Below are 23,643 nucleotides of genomic sequence, written 5' to 3'. Positions count from 1 at the left end.
AAGAAACAGGGAAGAGCATCATGGGGATGGTCGACAATTTTAATTGGATGGTAGGGATTTTTTAAAGTTAGATTTGACATGGAAATTTGGGAATGGGAAGAAAGTGAAGATTTGAATAGATATAGAGGTACTCTGTCACATCTCAATACTAAAGGCATGACTGGCATGAAATATAAGGTGAATTCATATTCCATGAGCCTTGATTAACTAAAAATTAGGCTAAATTATTGATATATATACGTTATATATTAATAAAATTCATAAATCTTTAAATGTTTTGTAAAAATTTTGGCAGAGTCTCCCCTGTAATTAGGATGTCCCAAAATTTTTACAATACTGAAACCTATCAACCAAATTAGAAAGGAGCTTAGCTCCACACAATAGATTTCACAATAACAACAAAGTTTAAGATCTAACTACAGTATACGTGGAGTATTAAGTTACAATTTGTATAATACAATATACATTCACATCAAAAAAATGACTAATGTGTTCTTTTACTGTCCCAAGAAGCAGTAGAGCCCCTCAATGATTAGCAGAAGATGCAAAGTTAGCTAAAATATTTGATACCAAAGAAATTTTTGATGAGTAGCGTTCCAATCAAAATTATGAAGATAGTAACTAATAAATTTGGTTTAAAACAAATCAATGAAATAATGAAACATATACTTAAACTAACAATAAATAATGAGTTTCTTCAACAATATAACTGTGAAATTAAACAATGCTAATAAAGCCATATAAATTTATCAAAATTTATAGTACTTATAGAATATAAAACTTTTAAGTAATGATACAGCTATGTAGAATGCTTTTAGAGAACTTATAAAAAAATAATAATAAATTTTGATTTAAATCCAGGAGGGCTTTATCAAAATGAACAACAAGCGTGGATACACAGTCCACGAGAGTAAATAACCAATCAAGTATGGATACATAGTCTATAAAGGTAAGTAACCAAATAAGCATGGCTCAAAGCCACAAAACAAGCGCAGGTACGAGGCCTATGAAAACAAGCGTGAGTACAGTGCTCATGATAATCATCCCTCCATTCCATATGCGTTGGCTATCGCACGGGGCTAGCACCTCCAATGCACCTTGCTAGCTAGGTGTACCATGGCATGCCAAGGGCTAACGGAACTGCCGTTAGCATCCAACGTTCTGAACTTAGTCCCCCTCATTAAAATCAAGCGTGTATATAGAGTAAGAAAATAGTTTCAAAATTTTCACTTGTAAATACTATCCAACTATCATTTTCCGTTGTCCAAATTTGTTATATTTCCTCCATACACAAATTGTTGCAATAAAAATTTTATATCAACATAGAATTAAATAATTAAACTACTTATGAGAAATAATACAATTCGTCATATATCTGTTTCAATCATTGATTATCAACAATATAAATCCTTAAAAAAATTAACACGTTTTCACAAATAAAACAATTATAAAAAAAATAAGATTAACATTCTACCATAAATAAAACAATTATTAAAAAAATAAGACTAACAAGAATATTTGTACAATTTATAAAAGAATAATAGTGAAATTTAAATAAATAAATTTTATAAATATTTTACCAAAAATTGATTCGGAATGTCACCCACTCACCTGAGGGTTTCCAAAAATTCTATAGTTTAACCTCCTCAATTTCTCACTCACTTCAGTGATGCGTCAAATAATCTAGCACACAAACCAACAATCCTCATGTCATTATAATTTCCCTTTGGTGCTACATGATTCTAATGATTAGTTTAACCTTACAACTTATATAAATAAAGACATATATCTCTTTAAGCAGTGTTTACAGTTCCACTAGGCCTTGATATGAAAATTAAATAGGTTTACCTTCACCAAGTTCCATGTTCAAATACTTTAAAAATACAATACAAACTAAATTATAAGCATCTCCATATTTCTCATGATAACAACAATTTAATTTTTCAAACAATATTAAAGATAATGCCATAATCAATTATATTTCAAGTACCATTGAGCCCATTATATTATTTGACAAATTTCAATTCATCCTTATGTCCTTCGTAACCCATCCTCAATCGTCTACTATGATAAGCCACATTAACTCTTCTTATACTTTCTTTAAAATTAATAAAGTACTATAATAATGGTCCTATTTAATCCTTTCTCCTATCTTGGTATCTTAAGATTCCAACTAACGGCTCAAGCCAACATTTACACATATTTCTCCAAGGTATAAAATGGAAGTTTAACAATATTCATTCACTAAATTCTTCCTTCCAGACTCCCCCCCCCCCAACAAACACCTTAGGGGCATTCACCATTTACCAAATCATGAAATAAGCCTCCAAGAAATTTCAACCAATTAATAAAGCTTTTTAATCTTGAATCTTTTTCCCCAACAAATTTCCATCCATCTAGATTCATCATGCTTTTCCAATCAAATTCCCCATCAAGAATCAATTTAATCTCAAGAAGAATTCAAACCCACACCACCATCATCTTCCTCTTAACACTAGCAATTTCCACTTGATTTTTTTTTTCTTTTTTTACTGTCAAAAGTATGCATGGTGGTCATTTGTCAATAATTTTGCGTAGCTCATGACTTTTGAAGATTTTAGAGTTAAAAGGTAGTTATGCCTAATAAACCCACCCAATTCAATGGCTTGTGTCGTGGGTTGTAAAGTGGGAAAGACTATAGAGTTGAGAGGAACCAAGTGCAAAATTTCAACAATAATCAAAGCCAGAGAAACGTTGACGTTAGATTCATCATATATATATATATTGGCCACGGAAGAGATTATTTATTCCAGCGCTCAAATAAAATCTACAAGCATATAGATAGAACTAGGAAAGCAGTAATCGACAAAGAGGAGGACTAAAAAATCCTCACATTAGACTAGTCAAAACAGAACAAGAAGAGGAGAAAAAAAAACCTTGTGATCAAGCGAGCACAAGCGGAAGAAGAGGAGATCGTGACAATGATAAATCGCCACAGCAACGAAAGGCACGCCCATGGTTGCCGGCTACGAACGGACAGAGAGGAGAAAGGAAGACGAAGTCCACGCCCCACATACTGACCCAAAGCAAGGAAGAAACAGAGGACGATGACAGGGAGAAAGACTCAGCAGCCAACCCACTGCAGCGAACAAACGAAGATGGAGAGGAGGGTGATGGATGAGCTGTTGGCGGTGGGGAGAAGAAAAAAATGATGAAGAAACCGATGAGGGTACTAGAGAGAGAGAGGTCAACAATGAAAAAAAAAAATAAATCAGAGGCATGCTGTCGGTGAAGAGAGGAAATGAGAACCGATGCCCTGTTCTTTGCACGTGCAAGAAAAAAAAAAAATCCGAACTATAAATAATTTGAGAAAATTACAAAAAAGGCACAAGGAAAATTACAAAAAAGACCAAAGAAAATTACAAGAAAGGACAAAAAAAATTTCCTACAATTTAAAACAAAATGAAACCAGAAGTTTGCTAAGTAGAATTTGAACTCTGAAACTTCAAGAAAGTTCTTAGTATAAATTTCACTTAAACTACCATCTCTACTTACTGTAAAACTAATTTAAATAAATTATTAATTGAAAAAATTATCTTAATTTAACTTAAATTTTAAGGTATTACATACTCCCTCTGTCCCTATATATAAAAAATCTTTTAGAACCTTTTTTGTTCCTAAATATAAAATATTGTTAGTATATTTTTTTTAATATATGGACTGTTATACTCTTATTAAATTAAAAAGAGAAAAAGATAAGTACTCTCATTAATTTACAAGGATTGATCTACATTGATGAAAGAGTACTGAAAAAATATTTTTTCTTTAAAAAATATAAGAAGTATATGTATTATCTGCCTCGATTTAATAGATATGAATTGCCTCCAATGATTTACAATATTACTCTTATGCCATTCAATGTCTTTTTATTATTTTTATACTCTTAATTTTCAAGACTCACATAAAAAAAATCACATATTTTATACCCATTATTTTATTTTTAGCTTTTTTCTAATTAAAACTTATTTTCCACACCCCTTTCATCTTCCCTCATAAGCTTCACTACTTTAGCAACAAAAAAAAAAAAACAAAATCCCTAAAATCCTAAAACGCAAACTCACTTTTCATCGTGCATTCAACTCTTGCTGCTCTACTTTGTGAGTTTGTGACTTGATCTTCATTGCCCCTACCTAAGCCTCTACGGTTGACTGGGTCTCTAATGGACTGCCTCTCTTTGGTTCTACATTCGGTGCTCTAGGACTAGCAGAGTACTCTATACCAAAGCTTGATTTGGTTTTGCGTTTAAGAATAATCATCGCGTTTTGCCTCTATGAGAATTTCTGAATTGGAATGAATAGATTATTAAAAATGGAAGAGAATAAAAGAATAAAAACTAGATATGTGAATATGTGATTCTTGGCTTTTTGCTTTAGATGGCAGATGTACTTGTGCAGGTACACAAGGAGGGCCATCTTTTGGGACCACCAACTTTTTATTTATTAGTCCATACTTAATACTATATTGGAATGTTGAAATGGTCAAATGAGATGGATAATGCTTTGAATAATTTATGCTGAATAGTGAGAGCACAATTACAAACAAACACTCCACATATTTTTATTTTATTTTTCTATTTTATATTGATTTGTTTATGTCATACTATCATTATAATAATTTGAATTGAAATTTGAATTTTTTAGGCTTCTTATAATGGAAAAATTTTCAAAAGAAAAGCAACATCATCAGAACAATAATCTTCTCAAGATCATGGTGATTGTAGAGATAGAACATTAGATCCAAGATTTTTGAAATTTGATTTAAAAAAGCTTCCTCGTGATCCTGGATTGAGACCAAAAATGTCTTGTTATCATCCAAATGACAGAGATGAAATTAGAAGATATTATTTACAAAAGGGTCCTTGTCAACCAAAAAAGATTAATGTTCCCCAAAGATAATTTGGGAATACCTTTCATAGATTTAATCCAGATTGGTATTCAAAATATGGCAATTGGTTAGAATATAGTCAAAAGGAAGATGCTGCTTATTGCTTATGTTGTTATCTTATGAGATTAGATGTTGGACAACACAAAATAGTGGTGAAGCATTTATAACAGAAAGATTCACAAGCTAGAAAAAACTTGACAGGTTTCAAGTTCATGTTCGAGCTCCAAATAGTTTTCATAACCAAGCTTGGAGAAATTGTGAAGTTTTAATGAAACAAAAGCAATATATTGATATTGCTATAAGTAGGCAATCTAATAAAATGAAAGAGGACTATCAGATTCATTTGACTGCAATAATTGATGGTATTCAGTTTTTATTACATCAAGGGTTAGCTTTTCAGGTAATGATGAGTCATCATCTTCCAATAATCAAGGGAACTTTATTGAGCTTCTAGATTTTCTTGCTAATCATAATGAGACTATTCACAAAGTTTTGAAGAAGGGTCGTGGAAATCTCAAATTAACAGCTCCTATAATACAAGCTGATGTCATTAGAGCTACTGCTAGTGAAACTACTAATGTTATAATTGATGATCTAGGAGATAAGTTATTTGCAATTTTGATTGATGAATCTCGAGATGTCTTAGTTAAGGAACAAATGGTCGTGGCTTTGTGTTATGTGAACAAGCAAGGGAAAGTTATGGAGTGCTTCCTCGATCTTCTTTGAATTTCTAATACTAATGCTTTGTCATTAAAATCAGCTTTGGAGTCATTATTTGTAGACTATGGGCTAAGTTTGTCAAGATTACATGAACAAGGATATGATGGAGCAAGCAAAATGCAAGGTGAATTTAATGGTCTTAAAAGTTTGATATTGAAAGAGAATAATACTGCATTTTATATTCATTGCTTTGCCCATTAACTCCAATTAGTTCTTGTTACAGTAGCAAATGTTGAAATAGCATCATTTTTTAGCATAGTTAATAATTTGTCTACTATTGTTGGAGCTTCTTGTAAGCGTTGAGATATTCTTCATGAAAAGAGAATTGATAAGATTAAAGAAGCTTTGCAAAGGGAAGAAATCTCAAGCGGATGTGGCTTGAATCAAGAAACAACAATCAAGAGGGCAGATGATACTAGATGGGGTTCGCATTATGGTACATTACTTAGTCTAATTTCCTTATTCTCCTCTATGATTGATGTGGTTGAAATTGTTGAGAAAGATGGCATAAGTTTAGATCAAAGAGCTGAAGCACATGCTTTTTTAAATTCCATGCAATCATTGGAATTTGTTTTCATATTGCACTTGATGAAAAATATTCTAGGAATTATTTATGAGTTGTCTCAAGCATTACAAAGAAGAGATCAAAACATTGTAAATGCTATGAAGTTAGTTGCAGTATCAAAACAAAGATTCCAAGACATGATGGATGATGGTTGGCATTCTTCATTCAATGAAGTTTCATTATTTTGTGGAAAGCATGATGTTATCATTTCAAATATGAATGGAGTCTTTCAATACAAGGAAGATCAAGACGTAGAATGGAGAAAGTTTCTAATTTACATCACTTTCAAGTTGAATTATTTTATCAAGTCATTGATCGACAACTTCAAGAGTCAAACAATCATTTTACAGAAGTTAATATTGAATTGCTCCTTTGTATAGCATGCTTAAATCCAAAAGATTCATTTTCGTCATTTCATAAGGAGAAGTTAATTCGTTTGACTCAATTTTATCCTACTGAATTTTCACCTATACAACTTTTGGCATTAGATAATCAGCTTCAAAATTATTTCACAGATGTATCCTCCAATAGTCTTTTTCAGAATTGGAGGAATTAGTGATCTTTCTATAAAGCTCGTGGAATCCAAGCACATTGTATATTCTTTGGTGTATTTGCTTGTGGAATTAGCTTTAATATTACCAATGGCAACTGCAAAAGTTGAAAGGGCTTTCTCTGCTATGAATATCATCAAAAATCAGAAGCGAAATCGCATGGGAGGTAAACTGTTGAATGATTGTTTGGTTACTTATATAGAGAAAGAAATTTTTTGATAATGTTGAAAATGAAAAAATTATTCAACATTATCAAAATATGAAACCTCGTAGGGAAATTTTATCAGGAAAAAAAATTTAAAGGGGAAACTTGTGATGTATATTCAAATTTTTTGTAATATATTATGATGTATTTTTTGTATTACAAGTGTGTCTTTATAAATGTAAATATATGATGCTTCCACAATTAAAAATTTCTGGATCCGTCACTATTAATTTACTTTAAAAGAAGAGATTCATTTCTTATTTATAATAATTAAGGGCAAGATTGGAATGTTACTATGTTTTTAATTAGATAACTAACTTTTATCAATTTGCGTGATTTGGTTAAAAACATCTTATATATAGGGATAAAGGGAGTAGCTCTCAAAACACCAGTTCTTTGTCTTCTTGTGTGTCTCCCCAGTTCGTTTAAACCACTAGAATCCTCTAGTCCTTCAAAATTTATTGCCTTTCATTCACCTGGGTTCTCTTCCTCGTTCATCCTTTGGCCTCTTCTTTGCTAGTTCATCGTCCTCCATCTCGGCCTCATCTTCTTGCCATTGTTTTCTCTCTCGTGCAAGGCTGGTGGGTTTGTGGGTTTATCATCCTCTATCACATGTTTCCAATCCAGAGGCTCGTGTATTCATTGGTAAACTCCCTTAGTGCTGGGATACGATCTCATATCTTGAATTTGTTCGGTCTTGTCAATTGATGTAATTTCCTTCTGATAGAGTTTGGTGAGGGAATGAATGTTCTTGATTGAAGGAGTTAAGATGTGGGTTTTGGCCATTCTGATGGTTAAGGAAATCTGGCTTAATTTGTTGTAGTTATGATTTGGTGAATAATTTACTATCTACTTTGTTTTGGGCATGCATTTGAAACTTAATAGTGTTATTTGGCTTTTTTATTTCTCATTCATATCTTCATTTCATCCCTTCTTTTTTTCATTCAGTAGGTATTTGGTATGCTGACACTATTCCATGTTGAGTTGAGAAGACTTTAGTGGGACCAGACTAAGCTGCATTAAACTGGGTCGGATGAAACTTTACTACCAACACTGCTGCATATTTAGAGTTAATACAACTCTCTTACCAACTAAACAAAGCGTTAATAGTTGTCTTATCAAGTGAAGCTGAGATACGGATCAAACTATGCGTTGTAGGTTGGCCAGTATAAGGAGATTTATGTTGAAGTATTATAATGGCCTTAGTTTAGTTGTTAATAAACCTTGTAGTAATTAATTTATTTGTGTGAGGCTTTTATGCAATTCTCCCATTTTCTTTTCTTCGATTTTATTTTATTAAGTGTTTTAATTCAAGTAATGAGTCACTTTCTCTCCAACTTTTATAGTGTTATTTAGCATGGTTATCATGACAATTGGGGTTTAGACTTTTTTATAACACCAATTTTAAATTACAAGCTGTAGTAATTCTTTTTCGGTGCAGGACTGGCACATAATAATGTTCACCCAGCAGTAAATAGCAGTATATAATATTATCTTGCAAAATAAATGTATTAATTATTTACTAACAAATAAATTCTCCTTTCCAGAGTGGTATTTAAATCAGGTCAAGAAATTTTACAGCTGTTCCTTACTCATTAACGGCACCAAACCTTGTGGATCCCAATGTCAAAATAATAATAATAATAATAATAATAATAATAATAATAATAATAATAATAAGGGAAGATCACAGAAGAGGAAATGTCCTAATTTCTATCATAAACTATTATATCATTAATCACTTGCAATTATTACTATCAGCTTAGTGTTTAATTTTAAAATTGTTTTTAAATTAAAATAATTAACCCAAACAAGCCCTTAGACTGTGATGCTTGTGCTGATACAAGATGTTCAATTATACTCCTTCTAGTTGTATTTATAAGTCATTTTCTGCATGTTTCACCAGATCTAAGGAAAACTTTAAATCTCATTAACTTTGTTTTAAAATTTAATAAGTGTTCATCTTACTTCTAATAAATATTCTTAAATCTCATTACTAATATTTTTATTGAAAGCATTTAATAAGGGCAAAAATGTAAAGGGAAATATTGAAAATTGGCAAGTTCCTTATAAATAAGATTAAATTTTTTTCTCTCTCTACCTTATAAATAGGACCAGAGGAGTACTACTTTGATCTTATTTGTATGGTAGAGAGAGAAAATTAATGTTGATCTTATACATAGGACACTTCACGATTTTCTATGTTGACATTTACTTTTTTTTGTTATTATTAAATGCTAGAACAATTTATTAAAAATATTTCTTCTTGTTCTCATTGAGGGAACTAGAATAGTCATCCATGACATGACATGTAATTCTGCTCCTCAAGAATGGCACCATGACATTTAGTGCGTGTTTGATTTTCAATTTGTTAAAAGTTCATTTGGTAAAAGTTCATTTGGCAAAAGTCAGTTTAGTGAAAGTAAGTTATTGTAATGAAATTTATGTTTGAATATATTTTTTTAAAAGTCAATTTGGTACACTGAAAGTTATTTGGTTTATAATAGTAAAATGTGCTTTTGAATATACAATTATCAAAAAAGACATTGATTTATAATGATTTGTAATTTTTATTATACAAATGTAATATATTTGAAATGTTTAAAAATGTGTTAAAGATTTTAAACAACATAAAATTTAATCTATAATGCTAAAAACTTGATATCTAGTTATTTATACTTTTTTAATTTTTAATTTTAGAAAATATGATAAATATTTGTAATTTTTATTATACATTAATGCCAAAAGTTAACATGATTAATTATTCAATTTATAATGCTAAAAAATTAACACTAATTATTATTATTAAAATGATAATTATATTTTTAATGAATTAACTATTTTTAAATAAAAGAATAAGAGATTAAACTTAGGGTAGTATGGTCAGATAACATCCTACTTTTCAAATTCACTTTTCAAAAACTTTAAATAATTACATTTTAGAAATATACTTTCAGCCATTATTTAAATGTGCTTTCAGGATGTACTTTCCTATAAAATATTTTATCCAAACAACTTCCAACATCTTAAAAGTGAAATTTTATTTCTGAACGTGAAACGCAAGCAAACCAAATGGGCAAATATGATGTTTTTGTTCATTTGTGTGTATCTCACTTCGTAGACTTTTGTGATATTTTTGTAGTCTCCATTGACTTGTGCCATTCAAAATACGGTGTTTCAATTCATCAATTAGTCTTTCCATCTTCCTCTCATAGATTAGTGAGGTTTTCGTGACCACTCCATTATGTTGATATTTACTTCTTCTTTTTTGTTATTATTAAATGCTAGAAAAATTTATTAAAAATATTTTTTTATTCTCATTGAGGGAACTAGAATAGTCATCCATGATATGACACGTAATTCTACCCCGCAAGAACGGCACCATGGCATTTAATATGATGTTTCTATTCATTTGCGTGCATCTCACTTCGTAGACTTTTGTGACATATTTAGTCTCCATTCACCTGTGCCATTCAAAATACGGTGTTTTAATTCGTCGATTAGTCTTTCCATCTTCCTCTCATAGATTAGTGAGGTTTTCGTGATCAGTACTCCATTTTCAGTAATTTTTTTCTTCCATGTGGACCCAATTTCTTAGTATATTTCAATAGACACGCAACATAAAGTGATTCACAAAGCATCTATAAAATGATGACTTGATTATGGCAAAACCCATCACTAGCCACAGTTTGTTTCCCGTATTCGTCTCCAAAGAATATTCCAATGAGAAATAACTACTCATGGATTTTCTTGATATTGTCCCTCCACTTCATAAACTTAATCAGTTTCAATATGTTTCAAGTGACTGGTTATTGCCTTACCAGCCATCAAGAATCTGCCTTGCTTCATTTGAAGAATAGCCTCACTTTCAACCCTGCCAAGTCCCAAAAATTGGTTCATTGGAACCAAAGTAACGATTGTTGTCGATGGAATGGAGTAACATGCAACAATAAGGGATTTGTTATAGTTTTGGATCTGAGTGAAGAATCTATCTCGGGGGGACTTGATAATGCTAGCGGTCTCTTCAACCTACAGCATCTACAAGACTTGAACTTGGCCTACAATGACTTCCATTCATTGATTCCTTTGGAGTTTCACAAATTGAAGAACTTGAGGCATCTAAATTTGTCAAATGCTGGCTTTGAGGGTCAGATTCCGATTGCAGTCTCTCAATTAACAAATCTAGTTTCTCTGGATCTGTCATCCAATAACTTCACAGGCCGTCTTCCATATTTCAACATGTCCAAGAACCTTGAGTATCTATCTGTTTCTCTTAATCACTTGACAGGTGAAATTTTATCATCTCATTTTGAAAGTCTTGACAATCTCATCACCATTGATTTAGTAGGAAATTCCTTTTACAGAAGAGTTCCTTCATGTCTCTTTGCACTTCCATCTTTGAGAGAACTTATGCTTTCTCATAATACATTTGAGGGTGTATTGGATGAATTCCCAAATGCATCATTCTCCTCATTAGAGATCCTTGATGTTAGTGGGAATAATCTAGAAGGGCCTATTCCCTTGTCCATCTTTCAATTTAGAAGGCTTAGTGTTCTCCAACTTTCCTCAAATAAGTTCAATGGCACTATGCATTTGGATGCTGTGAGAAAGATGGAAAATTTGATCACACTAGGCCTTAATCACAACAACCTGTCAGTTGATACAACTTTGAGGGATAACTCTAATGACTTGTTAACATTTCCCATATTGAATTCGCTCTTGTTAGCTTCTTGCAAGTTGAAAGAATTCCCAATCTTTCTGAGGAATCAATCCAATTTAACCTACCTTGACCTATCTAGCAACCAGATTCATGGTAGCATACCTAATTGGATTTGGAGGTTTGATTTTATGGTATTCCTAAATCTTTCAAATAATTTTTTGACTGATTTAGAAGGACCTTTTCAAAATATTAGCACCAATCTGTTTGTAATTGACCTTCATTCCAATCAACTTCAAGGCCCCACTCCCATTTTTTCAAAATATGTGATGTTCTTGGATTTCTCAAGTAATAGATTTAGCTATATAGACCCATCTGACATTGATAACAAACTTCATTTCACATTTTTCCTCTCTCTTTCAAACAATAGTTTTCATGGCAAAATTCCAGAATCTTTTTGTACAATTTCAAGTCTCCGAGTTCTTGATCTTTTTGATAATGGCTTCAATGATGCCATTCCTGAGTGTTTAGCAGGAACGATCAATAGCACTCTTAAAGTACTAAATCTTGCAAGGAACAAACTCAAAGGCCAAATTTTGGATACATTTTCAACTTCCTGTGCTTTAAGGTTCCTTGATCTGAATGAAAACTTCTTAGGAGGTGTTATCCCAAAATCTTTAGCCAATTGTAAAAAATTACAAGTGTTAAACCTTGGAAATAATCAATTAGTTGACAGATTTCCTTGCTTCTTAAAGAACATATCCACCTTAAAAGTCATGATTTTAAGATCAAATAATTTCCATGGCCCACTTGCATGCTCACATAGCACTGGAGATTGGGACACTCTTCAAATTGTTGATCTAGCCTACAATAAGTTTAATGGTACCCTACCAAGATCACTCTTGCAAAGTTGGAAAGCTCTCATGCTTGATGGTGAAGCTGGTCCACAATCCGGCCATTTGTTTTTTGACATCAATGATGGCATTAAACCCATGGGTTTTTTTGAATGAATTGCACTTCCTTTTTACAAAAGATCTTGCACTAAAACTAGGCAAAATTCTAGAAGCAATGCCACCTTTTGTGATTGATCACATATTCTATGATGTCTATCTTGTTGATTTTGGAGGTAGGAGTTACCAAGATTCAGTAACAATTGTCAACAAAGGGAGACAAATGAAGTTGGTAAAGATTCTTATTGCCTTTACTTCTTTGGATTTCTCATCCAACCATTTTGAAGGGCCAATACCAGAAGAGCTTATGAGTTTCAAAGCACTTCATGCTCTTAATTTGTCATTAAATGCCTTTTCGGGCCATATCCCTTCATCCATAGGGAATCTGAAGTATCTTGAGTCTTTGGATTTGTCAGCAAACTCTTTTAGTGGGAATATTCCAACAGAACTAGCAAGCTTATCTTTCCTTGCAGTTCTAAACCTTTCTGTCAATCGCTTGATAGGACCAATCCCAGCTGGCACCCAAATCCAGTCATTTGATGTAGGTTCATTTGAAGGCAATGAAGGACTATGTGGACCTCCATTGACACATAATTGCAATTTTAGTGTAGTACCAACATTGTCACCACCATCATCTGAAACATCTATGTTGAATTCTAGAAGTTCCATTGATTGGAATTTCTTAAGTGCCGAATTGGGATTTATTTTTGGTCTTGGAATTGTGATCTTGCCCCTTATTTTTTGGAAGCAGTGGAGGCTAAAATACTTCAAACATGTGGACTCAATCCTTTGGAAGATCATGCCTCAGCTTGATTTTGCATATGAAAACCATGGGGGGAGAACTTATAGAAGTTTAAGGTGGAAACCTTTCTAAATTCACTGAGAACAAAACCAGAGCGCAATTTCTCTTTCTCTTTTTTTTTTTAGTTAGAGTATGTGATGCTTATCCTGAAGCATATAGGTGTATTGTATAGGTTAAAAGAAAAATATGGCAATGTAATAAATGCATGTATGTGACCTTCAAGGACATTATCTCATATTGAGCTCGTTTAATTATAAAAACAGGGGAAAGTGATACTTTAGTCTCATCACACTTTTGTCCATGAAAATTTTAAAATGATACTTAAGGTATAAGGGCTTTGTTAAAGTGTAAGAAAATGAAATTGATGAAAATGCTCTTAGATGATCAATAATTTCATATATTATAAATATTGCAATTTTCATGGTATAATGCCATCCAAAAAGTGATAAGACAAGGAAATTGAGATGCCTATAACGATAAGGAACAATTGCTAAAAAAAAGATCAAGTGGTGAAGATATTTAGTAAAAAGAACCTGGAATTTTCCCATCTGATCTGCAAGTGACATTTAAGTTTCAGCATGTAATCATCCCATTTGGTCATTTTTGCTATTTTTTCTTCCAGTGACATTTAAGTTTCTTAATTAAAAAAAATAATCTGCAACTAGTCTTTTATGATTTCTATTTTAACATGATATTTAAGACCGAACTAGTGAATTGGCAAAGCGGCCAAGTAATTGGTCTAGAGAAATAGCAAAATTCTATTGAAAAACTGAGTTGAAAATGGAGGAGGAGGAGGAAGTCGCATGTGAAAACAAGATTGCTTTTAAAAACCTAAAGAAATAAGACAAAAGAAATAAGACAAAAGAAAAGGAGCAACGAAGAAGAAGAAGATCAAAGAAAAATACAAGGCTCATTTCCTTGCTTGAAAAGAATATGAAATGGATTGAAAAAATAAAAATAAAAATACAATGAACAAAATACGGAGAAGAGAAAAGTTAACTATAATTACAAGGGGGAGGGTAATTTAATTTATGAAGCTGGGAGTCATGATTATTGAAATTTTTAATAGGTGCGAAAATTTCTACATTTAAAATATATTGAATATTTTTATGTTTACCATGAGGGATTGAATAATTGAGTTCAATTTTATTCTTATTTTTTTAGCCCATCCCATTCATATCATTTCAAGCAACCAAATGACTCCTAAATGATTTGTATATTTAAAAAGCAATAAATTTATAGTAAATGATAGCTTCAAGTTCAATCATTCAAAAATCTCATCATTAAACCTTGCTAGAGCGTGTCGTTAGGGAATTTGTGTTGGTGAATAATTTCATATGAGTAGAGAAGTACTCATCTTTATTTCATATGTAAATAAATTTTTAATTTATTCATTATATTACATCAGGCAACAAGCCAGCTAGATAACCTGGCCCTTTATTTAATTCAGTTGCTTTCTTCATTTCCTTCTACGATCCATCATTGTTGCTCTGTGATTATAGCTCGACTGCTTCCTCCAGTTCCCAGATTGATGACACAAATCTGTAGGAAAAACAAATCAAATTAAGGTTTCGTTTAGTTGCTAGAAAGGATGAGAATATAATGGATTAAAAAAATTAAAACAAAAATAAACTAAAACACTATTTTTTTTATTGTAAACATGTTAAAACTCAATAAAATGTGAGAATCATCACAATTTTCAAGAACCTCTAAATCATGACTTTCAACCCTTGAACTAAATTACCCTTCTCTCCTATGAATATAGTTAACCTATCCACTTTCACATTTTAATTATCTTATTTTTATCTTTATTTTTTCAATTGGTTCCATTCTCTTCTTTTTCAACAACAAAGTGAGACCTAAGTGACATGAGGAACAATCTCTCCCTCTCTCTCTCTCTCTCTCTCTCTCTCTCTCTCTCTCTCTCTCCCCCCCTTCATGCACATAAAAAATTATTAACATAATTGACTTTGAATATAATTGATTATGTTACGTGGTATAATTTATTTATAAAATAGAATTGAAAATCAAGTCATTAAAACCATAGTTGTATAAAAATATCTTCAAATACTATATATTACATGTCAAAATTAATTATAAAAAAAATATCCCAATACCCCTAAGGTTCGTTTGGATATCCATTGGTGATTATAAAAAATTTGATTAATATGATTGATTATGTTATGTAGTATTGTAAAAATTATAATTTTAAAAAAATATATCCAAACATTAGAGAAAAGGATTTATAGACTGAACTTACCTCGGCAAAGGTGGTGGAGGAGGTGGTGATGGTGGTGAGGCAAAGATGAAAGGAGCAGCAGTACAAGTGGCGCTTGCCTTTGTGCAATCTTGTAAACTGATTCCAGCTTTTGTAACACAGATCCGAATCTCAAAGAATTGTAGTTTACCAGACTTGTCTTTCTTGCATGTTATGGCTGCCTTTTTTGTTGTGGCTTCCTCAATTGCTTGCAGTACTTTATCTGCCTCGTACGTCATCGTTCCATCAGGAAGGATATCTATGTATGCATCAAACCCAAAATTTTTATCAAATTATCTATTGATAATGTCCAATATTGGCCTTTGGAAAAATGACAATTAAAGATCCCATAAGGATATTAATGAAAATTATAGACCTTCAATTATTGAAATCCTAATAATAAACCATAGTTCTTATACTTACAAATTAAAAATGTGAATAGTTTATTAAAAATCTAATAAATATACTTGTACGAGAACGATGAGTTGTATATATGCCTTTGTTCTATAACCAAGTTTCCAATACTTCAAAATTATAACTTTTAATTTATTACAACACAAATTTATAACAAACTTAATATAAATCTACTTTATCGTTAATTTGGATAGTTCAAATTTAATTTGGAAGGTTCAAATTTAATATTAAAATTTTTTTATAATTTTTATAAAATGACTATCCAGATAATGGTTCAGATTTAAAATTTTTAACTTATAATTTGTTTTTCACAAATATTTTCTTTGATAAGTGCCAATTATGAGATTATCTTTATATTTAATATAGGATTTACTGAAATAAAAATATATACAAATAATTTAATATTAAACTTAGATTGTTTAGAGTACATATGATATGAATTATAGGTAATTAATTTATAAAAATTTTAAAAAATTTTAATATTAAATTGAACTTTCTAGATTAAATATCTACTATCCAAATTAGTGATAAACATATTTATTATTAAAATTTATAATTTTTTAATTTGATAAATATGAAATAAATTTTTTTAAATGTGATGGGCAATGAGCACCATGTTGCATCCCCGAGAGTACCCACATGAGCAAGTGTAGAGTTGTAGAGTACCTTTCTTTATCATCGTTTCCAAAATAAGTTTAGAATATTTCTGAGCAGATTGAGTTGCAATTTTAAGTAATCTTTTGCATTGTATTTTTCCTGACAACAAGTTCCATGCTTCAACCACTGTCTTCCCCACAACTCCTTGCCCTTATCAAAGCTGGACGCATCTTCTAAAGCTGGCCAATATTCCAACAAATCCCCCTTTAATGTTTTAAGCTACAAAAAAAAAAACAGAGAGAGAGAGAGACATTATGCAAAACGATGATTGAATAGGAAGGGAGTTTCATTATTAGTTATTTGTTAGAACTAAAAATAAAACATTTTTTGAAAATAAATAAGATTTGTAATGAAATTACTATATCATCGGTGATGGGATTTTATGGTGGACAACACGTTTTGTCTCCTCTAGAATTTCTAGATGGCTAGAGCCCATGAATGGTGAAGTATTGTTTTGGCACAACTAGCTGGCAATCTGCATTTTCCATCTTGCAAAATCCATTTGGCCATCTCAAGATTAGTGAAAAATAATCAAAATTTAGACGAGCTGGCGCCGGAGGAGATGTTGACAGTGCTGGGAAAGGAGGAGTTGCAGGGCAAACCGGTGGAAGAGGAGGCGGCGGAGGTGAAGGTGGTAGGGTTCTGGGAGGAGGTGGCAGGCTTATAGGTGCAGCAATCCTTTGTGGGTCATCAGTTACACTATGGCATGAGCAACAGACCCATGCAATGAACAACACAAGAAGAAATAAGTCATGTTTTGATTTCACGATGCTCATGTTGGTATTGTTTTAATTAGTTGAGCAATGTAGTAGGGTTTTTATAGCCACTTCTATATTAACACACTCAAGCATGCACGAGAGCTCAGAGAAAAGAGGAGTCTTAAGTCTTGTTTGGGTACTAGAAAAGAATGAAATGAAATATATTAAAAAAAAGATAAAAATAAGATAATTGAAGGGGATAACTTAGCACATTCATAAGGAAAATGAGTAATTTAGTTCATGAAATTGAGAATCATAATTCATAAAAATTTTTGAAGGTATGATAATTTTCACGTTTGTAGTATATATTAATAAGTTTTATTATACTTACCATAGGGGGAAGGGTGATTTAATTTATTTTTGTGTTTAGTTTTTTAATCCATTCCATTCTATTCCTTTCTAGTAACTAAACAAGATCCTAAAGTTTTCTCCTTAATAATATATTAAATATTATTTTCTCTTAAAAACCAAATACTTGTTTGATGCTAAATACTTGTTCATCTCATGTATATTCTTTCCACCAGCGTGTTTTGATCTCTGCTGCAACTGCACGACTTGAATGTGATTAAAATCTGAGGTATCCAGGTCGTATCAGATAATAGAGATAACTATTGTTATTTAAAGAAAGAAATAAAAGTTTTGAAAAGGATTTAATAATTAATAAAGCAAATAAATAAAAATGACAAAAAAATGATAAACGAATCGATTAGACAAACGTTAAGGATGAAGATTCAGCTATTACAATAGTTTAATTATTTTCCTTTTATTTATAGCAATAATCATTAATAAAGTATTTTATTTATCCCTCAGTATATTAGGATGTATTTATTCAAGGTTGAATTAGCTGTCACTAATCCTATTGAGACCTTAAATAAACCATGAAGCTATGACCTAAACCATCTCAAATCCTAAATTATCTTTAATATAGTTATCTATATCTACCTTTAATTTAGTTATCTATGACTATCTCTCTAGATCTATAACTCTTCACCTCTCAATTCTTCGAATAGCTCACAAACAGATTATATGGCAACCATTCTACATAAAAAAGTACTTAAAACAAGAGATATAAATATAAATAATAAATTCTCATAGACAATAAATCATGTTCAATGGAAAAAAAATAAACCTAAATAAAAGATCAAAAATTCATCCAAATTAAGCTACTCTCTATCCCTGTTGGAACCTTAAAAACAATGTTAACTCATAGAATTCAAACTAAAATCCCAAATAAAAATATAAATATAATCATAAGAAGGAGAAGAAAGAAAATCTCTCAGAAGAACTCCTTTGACTCCTAAATATGCCTCGTAGCCTTTGAATATGATATTGGATGATTTAAGAGAATTATGAGGTTTATTTATAATTCACTACATCATCCTTGAGCTCAAAATCCGAATAGATCATGCGTAAATTTTATTTGATTCCTTAATATATGATATATGATTCTTATTATTGTGTTCTTTTCTTCCTTTTCTTCAATTGATTTATTCTTTTTTTCCTATATAAAAAGAAGAAGATATTAGTAGAATTTATAGTAAAAATTATTCTTTATTTTATCATTATAGGAAAATTTACAAAAGTTAGTTAAATAAGTATAAAATATTAATAATTAATAAATATAGTCAAATATAATCCAAAGTTTTTACCTATTTTTCTATAAAATATGTCCTTCTCATGTTTGTTAGATTCCATCAACATCCGCACTAAATTAGCTACAATAATCAGAACGATAAATCAATTTTTGTTTAAAAAAGGTTGAGCGATCAGCTAGACATGGCTTCCCTCTATGTCTTTTGTCTCAATTTCCCATATCAACTTTTGGATCAATTTTTAAAATGGTTATGATTTTACAATACCAAAACTTATATATATATATATATATAGAGAGAGAGAGAGAGAGAGAAGCAAAACAGTGCTAATTAAATTAAATCATAAAAACAAGAAATAAAAGACCCAAGACGGATCTGATAAGCTGGACGTGGTATGGCTGTGTTTATTATAATATATGCCTCGTGGATCATGAGGAATCTTTCCAGAGAAATTGAATCATGGATGTACCTTTTTAAAAAAAAAAATTACAACTAGCTTTTACTATCACGTGTGATGCATGGAATATTATAAAATAATAAAATTAAAATGATCGGTCTGGAAAATGCACGAAATTTTAATAATAAATAAAAAAGACTTATTATTATCTTCTGTGATTAGTTGTTTCTGCATAATGCCAATCTTACCACGCTATCGTGTAAGTGTGAGAAGTTTAACATATTTGAAGATCTTGAAGACAGAATTAATATCATATTATTTAAAGATCTAACACATCAATAACATCCCTATCATGGGGATTTCATTAAATTAAATTAGATAATAGACACATGCATGAGATATGATGAGATATGTACATAGTTAATGAAACGAAGCATGATTTGAAGAAACACATGTGCATTCACTTTTTTCTTTTTTGGGCCACAATCACGCAGAGGCATTCACATGCATTCACTTTATTTCAACTTGATGTGTTTATTTGTCGTTCTGATTATTATAGCTAATCTAGTGCATTGGATGTGGAAAGAATCTAACAAAAAATTTGGTAGAAATAAAGTGAGATGCAGAGCCATGTTTACTTGCAGCCCCTCACTCTAGGAAAAATTATAAATAACTATGTAAACTTTACAACTTTGTATCCTCTATTTTTTATATTTTACACCCTCTGAGCTAAATAAAAAAAATATTTAGGGATGAAAAATTGATTAGATATGTAATATTTTAATAATTAAGATAAAATGTGAAGAACATATTTATATAAAAGATCATATTAACATGTTCAATATAATTTTTTAAAAATAAAAATGATGGTCAAAATACTTTTGTGTTCTTACATTTTTAATCCTATGCAATTATTATTTTTAATTATTTAAATTATTCTTCTTAAAAATTATATATTAAATTCTAAATTAAATTATCTCACATCTCCTAACTCTGGGTCCTAGCCCGACCACTGTCAACAAGAATTTGAATCTTAATCTTTGCTATATATCATCTTTTCTTATTATCCATTTCTATGTTATGTGATTTAGTCTTTCTTTTCTTAATGTATTATCCTAAAATAATTTTAAGAGAAAATTATATTTAATTCTACCTCTGTTTCAAATTATAAAACAATTTGAGACAGTATTATGCACACTAATAAAGCTCAATAAAAAAACTTTACAAACTTGCTTTTGAAAAACAGAAATATAATTTTAAGTGTCTGTATACATATAGAAGTAAAATAGTATTAAGTAAATTAAAACATAAAAACAAGCCATAAAAGACGGAAGATGGATCCGATGAACTTCACGTCATATCGCTGTGCATATATGTCATGTGGATCATGAGGAATCTTTGCACAGAAATAATTGAATCATGGTGTACTTGTTTTATTTTCACAATTGAATCACATGGTTGTTTCATATAAAGACGTGTTTTTAACTTTGTGTGTGTAAGTATATTATATAATCAAAGCGTCATTCATTATCCGCTTATAAGAGCCAAACGTGGATGCCGGCCAAGGAGTTTTAAAATAATACCATAAATGCATGTGAGATCATCACGGCTCTATTATAGTTTATGACAATGAATTGTTTAACTATAAAATAGAAAAAGATTATTTAACGTGAAGTTCTATAGTAGAGTGACTTCTCACATGTACAAAGCATATCAAAGGCGTTACAATTTCAATTCAAACGACATGGGTTTCAAGCTCATCTGCGTCAATTAAATTGGATTGCCGAATTAAAAGCAGAAGGAAAATACTAAATGAAATCAAATTTGAAGGAAATTGTTGGCGTGCAAAGGGGCATTTCCTCAAATAGTCTTTTGTTTCAATTTTCTTGGATCACTGTGTGGCTATCTGCACAATAAGCTAGGAAAAATCAAATGCATTAAGAAATAAAAAAAAAAAACAGAAAGAGAGAGTACAAGTTGTTGAAGAACAATGAGTTCCCCAGAACTATGTTTAATTCTATGTTTGGGCCTAAGATTTAAAACACAAAGTCACACTGAGAAAGGGCTCTGCGATACTAAGGGTAAGTTACACTATCCAGTAGTCTAGGCATTTTGGATGATCGAGATCAAGTGATAATAAAGAGCTCGTAATTCAAGCCGAGCCTAATGGGCTAGCTCAAACTTGCTAGAAAAAAGTTAGGGTTGGGCTTAAAAAAATATTAGAAAAAATATGATTTTTTTTTTATGTTCGATAGGCCTGAAAAAATTTGGGCCAAGCCCGAATACCCGAATAAAAAAATTTATGTTTACAAAATATATAAAATATGATAAATATTAATTAATTCTTTAAGTTTTAGGTCATTTTATACTAAAATACCATATATTTAAGTCCTATACATTATTTAAGTATCAAAAAATATATTTATATTTTTATAAAATAAAATAATTAATTTTAAAGTAAAAAAATTAATTAAAAATGATTTTAAAAATAAAATTTGGATATTTGAGTCGGATTTAGCTATTCGGGCTTTTTAGAAAGTCGAGCCTGTTCAGGTTCGGGCCTGTTACAGTCTAGCTTATTCGAGCTGAGCCCAAATAGGCCCAACTCGCCTGAATTCCCAGTTCTAATAATAATGACTTATTTTATATTACTTTTATACCAGAGATCAACTATCCTTGTTTGAATTTGAATTTGAATTCTTCCCACCAGCTGTTTTTTTTTTTTTTTTTTGAGGGCGAGGGGATAATTGTTCCTGCACCTTTAGAGGTCAAGCAGTGGTGCAGTCAAGGCCTGGGGTTAAGAATGCAAGATAATTCAACTTAAAAATTAATAATTTGAAAAATAATATGATAATTTTAAAAAATAATTACATTGAATAAAAAATATTTTTACCTAAGTAAAATTATGCATATTTTTATGCAAGAAAAAATATATTGAGGACTTATTTGGGCAAAAATGTGTTAAAAATGTTGATGTAGGGTTTAAGTTTGAAAGAAAAAAAAAATTATTCAAAAGGATGATTTAATTTGGTGTGGTTGAATTTTATTATTCGAAATTCTAAAACTAGGGTGAAAGATGGTAAGTTTTACATATCTCATATAATTTTCTCCAGATGAGGGGGCAAATGGGGCTGCGCCACTGTGGTTAAGGTTGTGCTTTAGAGTTTTCAAGGAATCATGAGGCGATGGCGCACATGGTGACTGGCCTTAGAACATGTCGTTTTACTTAAATAGGCGTTGGATTGGGCTTTGCTTTCTTTAGTATCTTTGCAGGCCTAATAATTTTGCTAAATTTGGTCCAGTGAGTTTCTAAGCCGAACGGAAATATAACCGCTATAGTGAATTTAACTCAATGACAAGATTCCAGATTAAAATCATCTAAAACTCACCCCCCCTAAAGTTTAATTTGCTGAGTTTGTCAGCACTTGAACGGTCTAATAATTCAAGTAAAATTTGGGGGGGATTTAAAGCATGTGGCGTGATATTATAGTACTGAAATCTAGAGTCGGGAATACGAGCCTAACCTGTCGGGCTGGCCCGTTTAAGCCTGTTTAATTGGAGGGCCGAGCTTACAATTAGGACCCTTCAAATGTAATTCGAGCTTAGACGGGCTAGCCCTAATGGGCTCAAAAATAAACGGGTTCGCCCTAAAGGGCCAAGGGCCAGCCCGTTTAAGCCCAGATAACTTTTTTTTGTATTTAAATGTTTTTTATTTACATGATTAACTTTTGATAGACACTTGGACTTAAAAAAAAGTTTAAGCATGATCTATTTGTACATGCAAGGAAGAAAAACATTACAAAAAATAACTAACCCTAAATCCCCTAACTTAACTCTGTAAACTATATTTCACCAATTCTGCCCCTTTACGATTTATCTCTTGTTCATGTGAGTTGTGCTCATCTCTCATCATTCCTCTTTATTGATAGCATCTCCCAAATCCTAACAGTGCTTCTCTATCTACGACCATACTTCATTGTGCTCTTTTGTTTGTGACAGTGCTTCACCAAGCTCAAAGACTTAAACGATAGCATCTCTCAAGTCCTCCTCTTGCTCCAATAGAACTATAGTATGATTTTCTTTTGCTTGTTCTTTCCTTATTCTCAGTTTTGCTCTTAGTCAGACTTGTGTCTATGGTTTATCTCATTTGGTCATTATTTCATTAAGATGCTATCACTTTGTTTGTGTTTATGCT

At 31.1% G+C, this 23,643-nt stretch overlaps 1 protein-coding gene, 1 long non-coding RNA gene and 2 pseudogenes across 3 annotated transcripts; 2 read left to right on the top strand and 2 right to left on the bottom strand.

Annotated features, from left to right (window-relative positions):
• Positions 1-745: 745 nt before the first annotated feature.
• On the bottom strand, positions 746-3,216 carry LOC129296142 (uncharacterized). Of its 2 annotated transcripts, none has more exons than XR_008589700.1 (3): positions 2,916-3,216; positions 1,612-1,683; positions 746-1,176 (listed from the first exon to the last, which is right to left on the bottom strand). It is a non-coding gene; the product is annotated as an uncharacterized LOC129296142 (long non-coding RNA). The 2 variants fall into 2 exon arrangements; XR_008589701.1 differs by having other exon boundaries at positions 746-1,140.
• Positions 3,217-4,419: 1,203 nt separating this feature from the next.
• On the top strand, positions 4,420-7,672 carry LOC129296146 (uncharacterized; annotated as a pseudogene).
• Positions 7,673-10,756: 3,084 nt separating this feature from the next.
• Positions 10,757-13,529, top strand: LOC129296145 (receptor-like protein 19; annotated as a pseudogene).
• Positions 13,530-14,756: 1,227 nt separating this feature from the next.
• On the bottom strand, positions 14,757-17,158 carry LOC129296144 (uncharacterized). Its single transcript, XM_054934735.1, has 4 exons — positions 17,061-17,158; positions 16,711-16,920; positions 15,634-15,889; positions 14,757-14,915 (listed from the first exon to the last, which is right to left on the bottom strand). The coding sequence occupies exons 2-4, from the start codon at positions 16,721-16,723 to the stop codon at positions 14,870-14,872; spliced, it is 315 nt and encodes a 104-aa protein (XP_054790710.1). The 5' UTR covers positions 16,724-16,920; positions 17,061-17,158; the 3' UTR covers positions 14,757-14,869.
• Between the last annotated feature and the right edge of the window lie 6,485 nt (positions 17,159-23,643).

This window comes from Prosopis cineraria, unplaced genomic scaffold (assembly GCF_029017545.1).
Source record: "Prosopis cineraria cultivar Desert tree isolate PC_DT_omini unplaced genomic scaffold, ASM2901754v1 PC269, whole genome shotgun sequence".
NCBI lineage: Eukaryota > Viridiplantae > Streptophyta > Magnoliopsida > Fabales > Fabaceae > Prosopis > Prosopis cineraria.
The sequence above is the reverse complement of the archived record's forward strand: the minus strand, read 5'-3'. Positions and strand labels throughout refer to the sequence as shown.

Coding starts and splice junctions, on each gene's coding strand:
- LOC129296144 (XM_054934735.1), bottom strand. Junction 14,916..15,633: donor CCTCCACCACCTTTGCCGAG/GTAAGTTCAGTC, acceptor TTTTTCCTACAG/ATTTGTGTCATCAATCTGGG.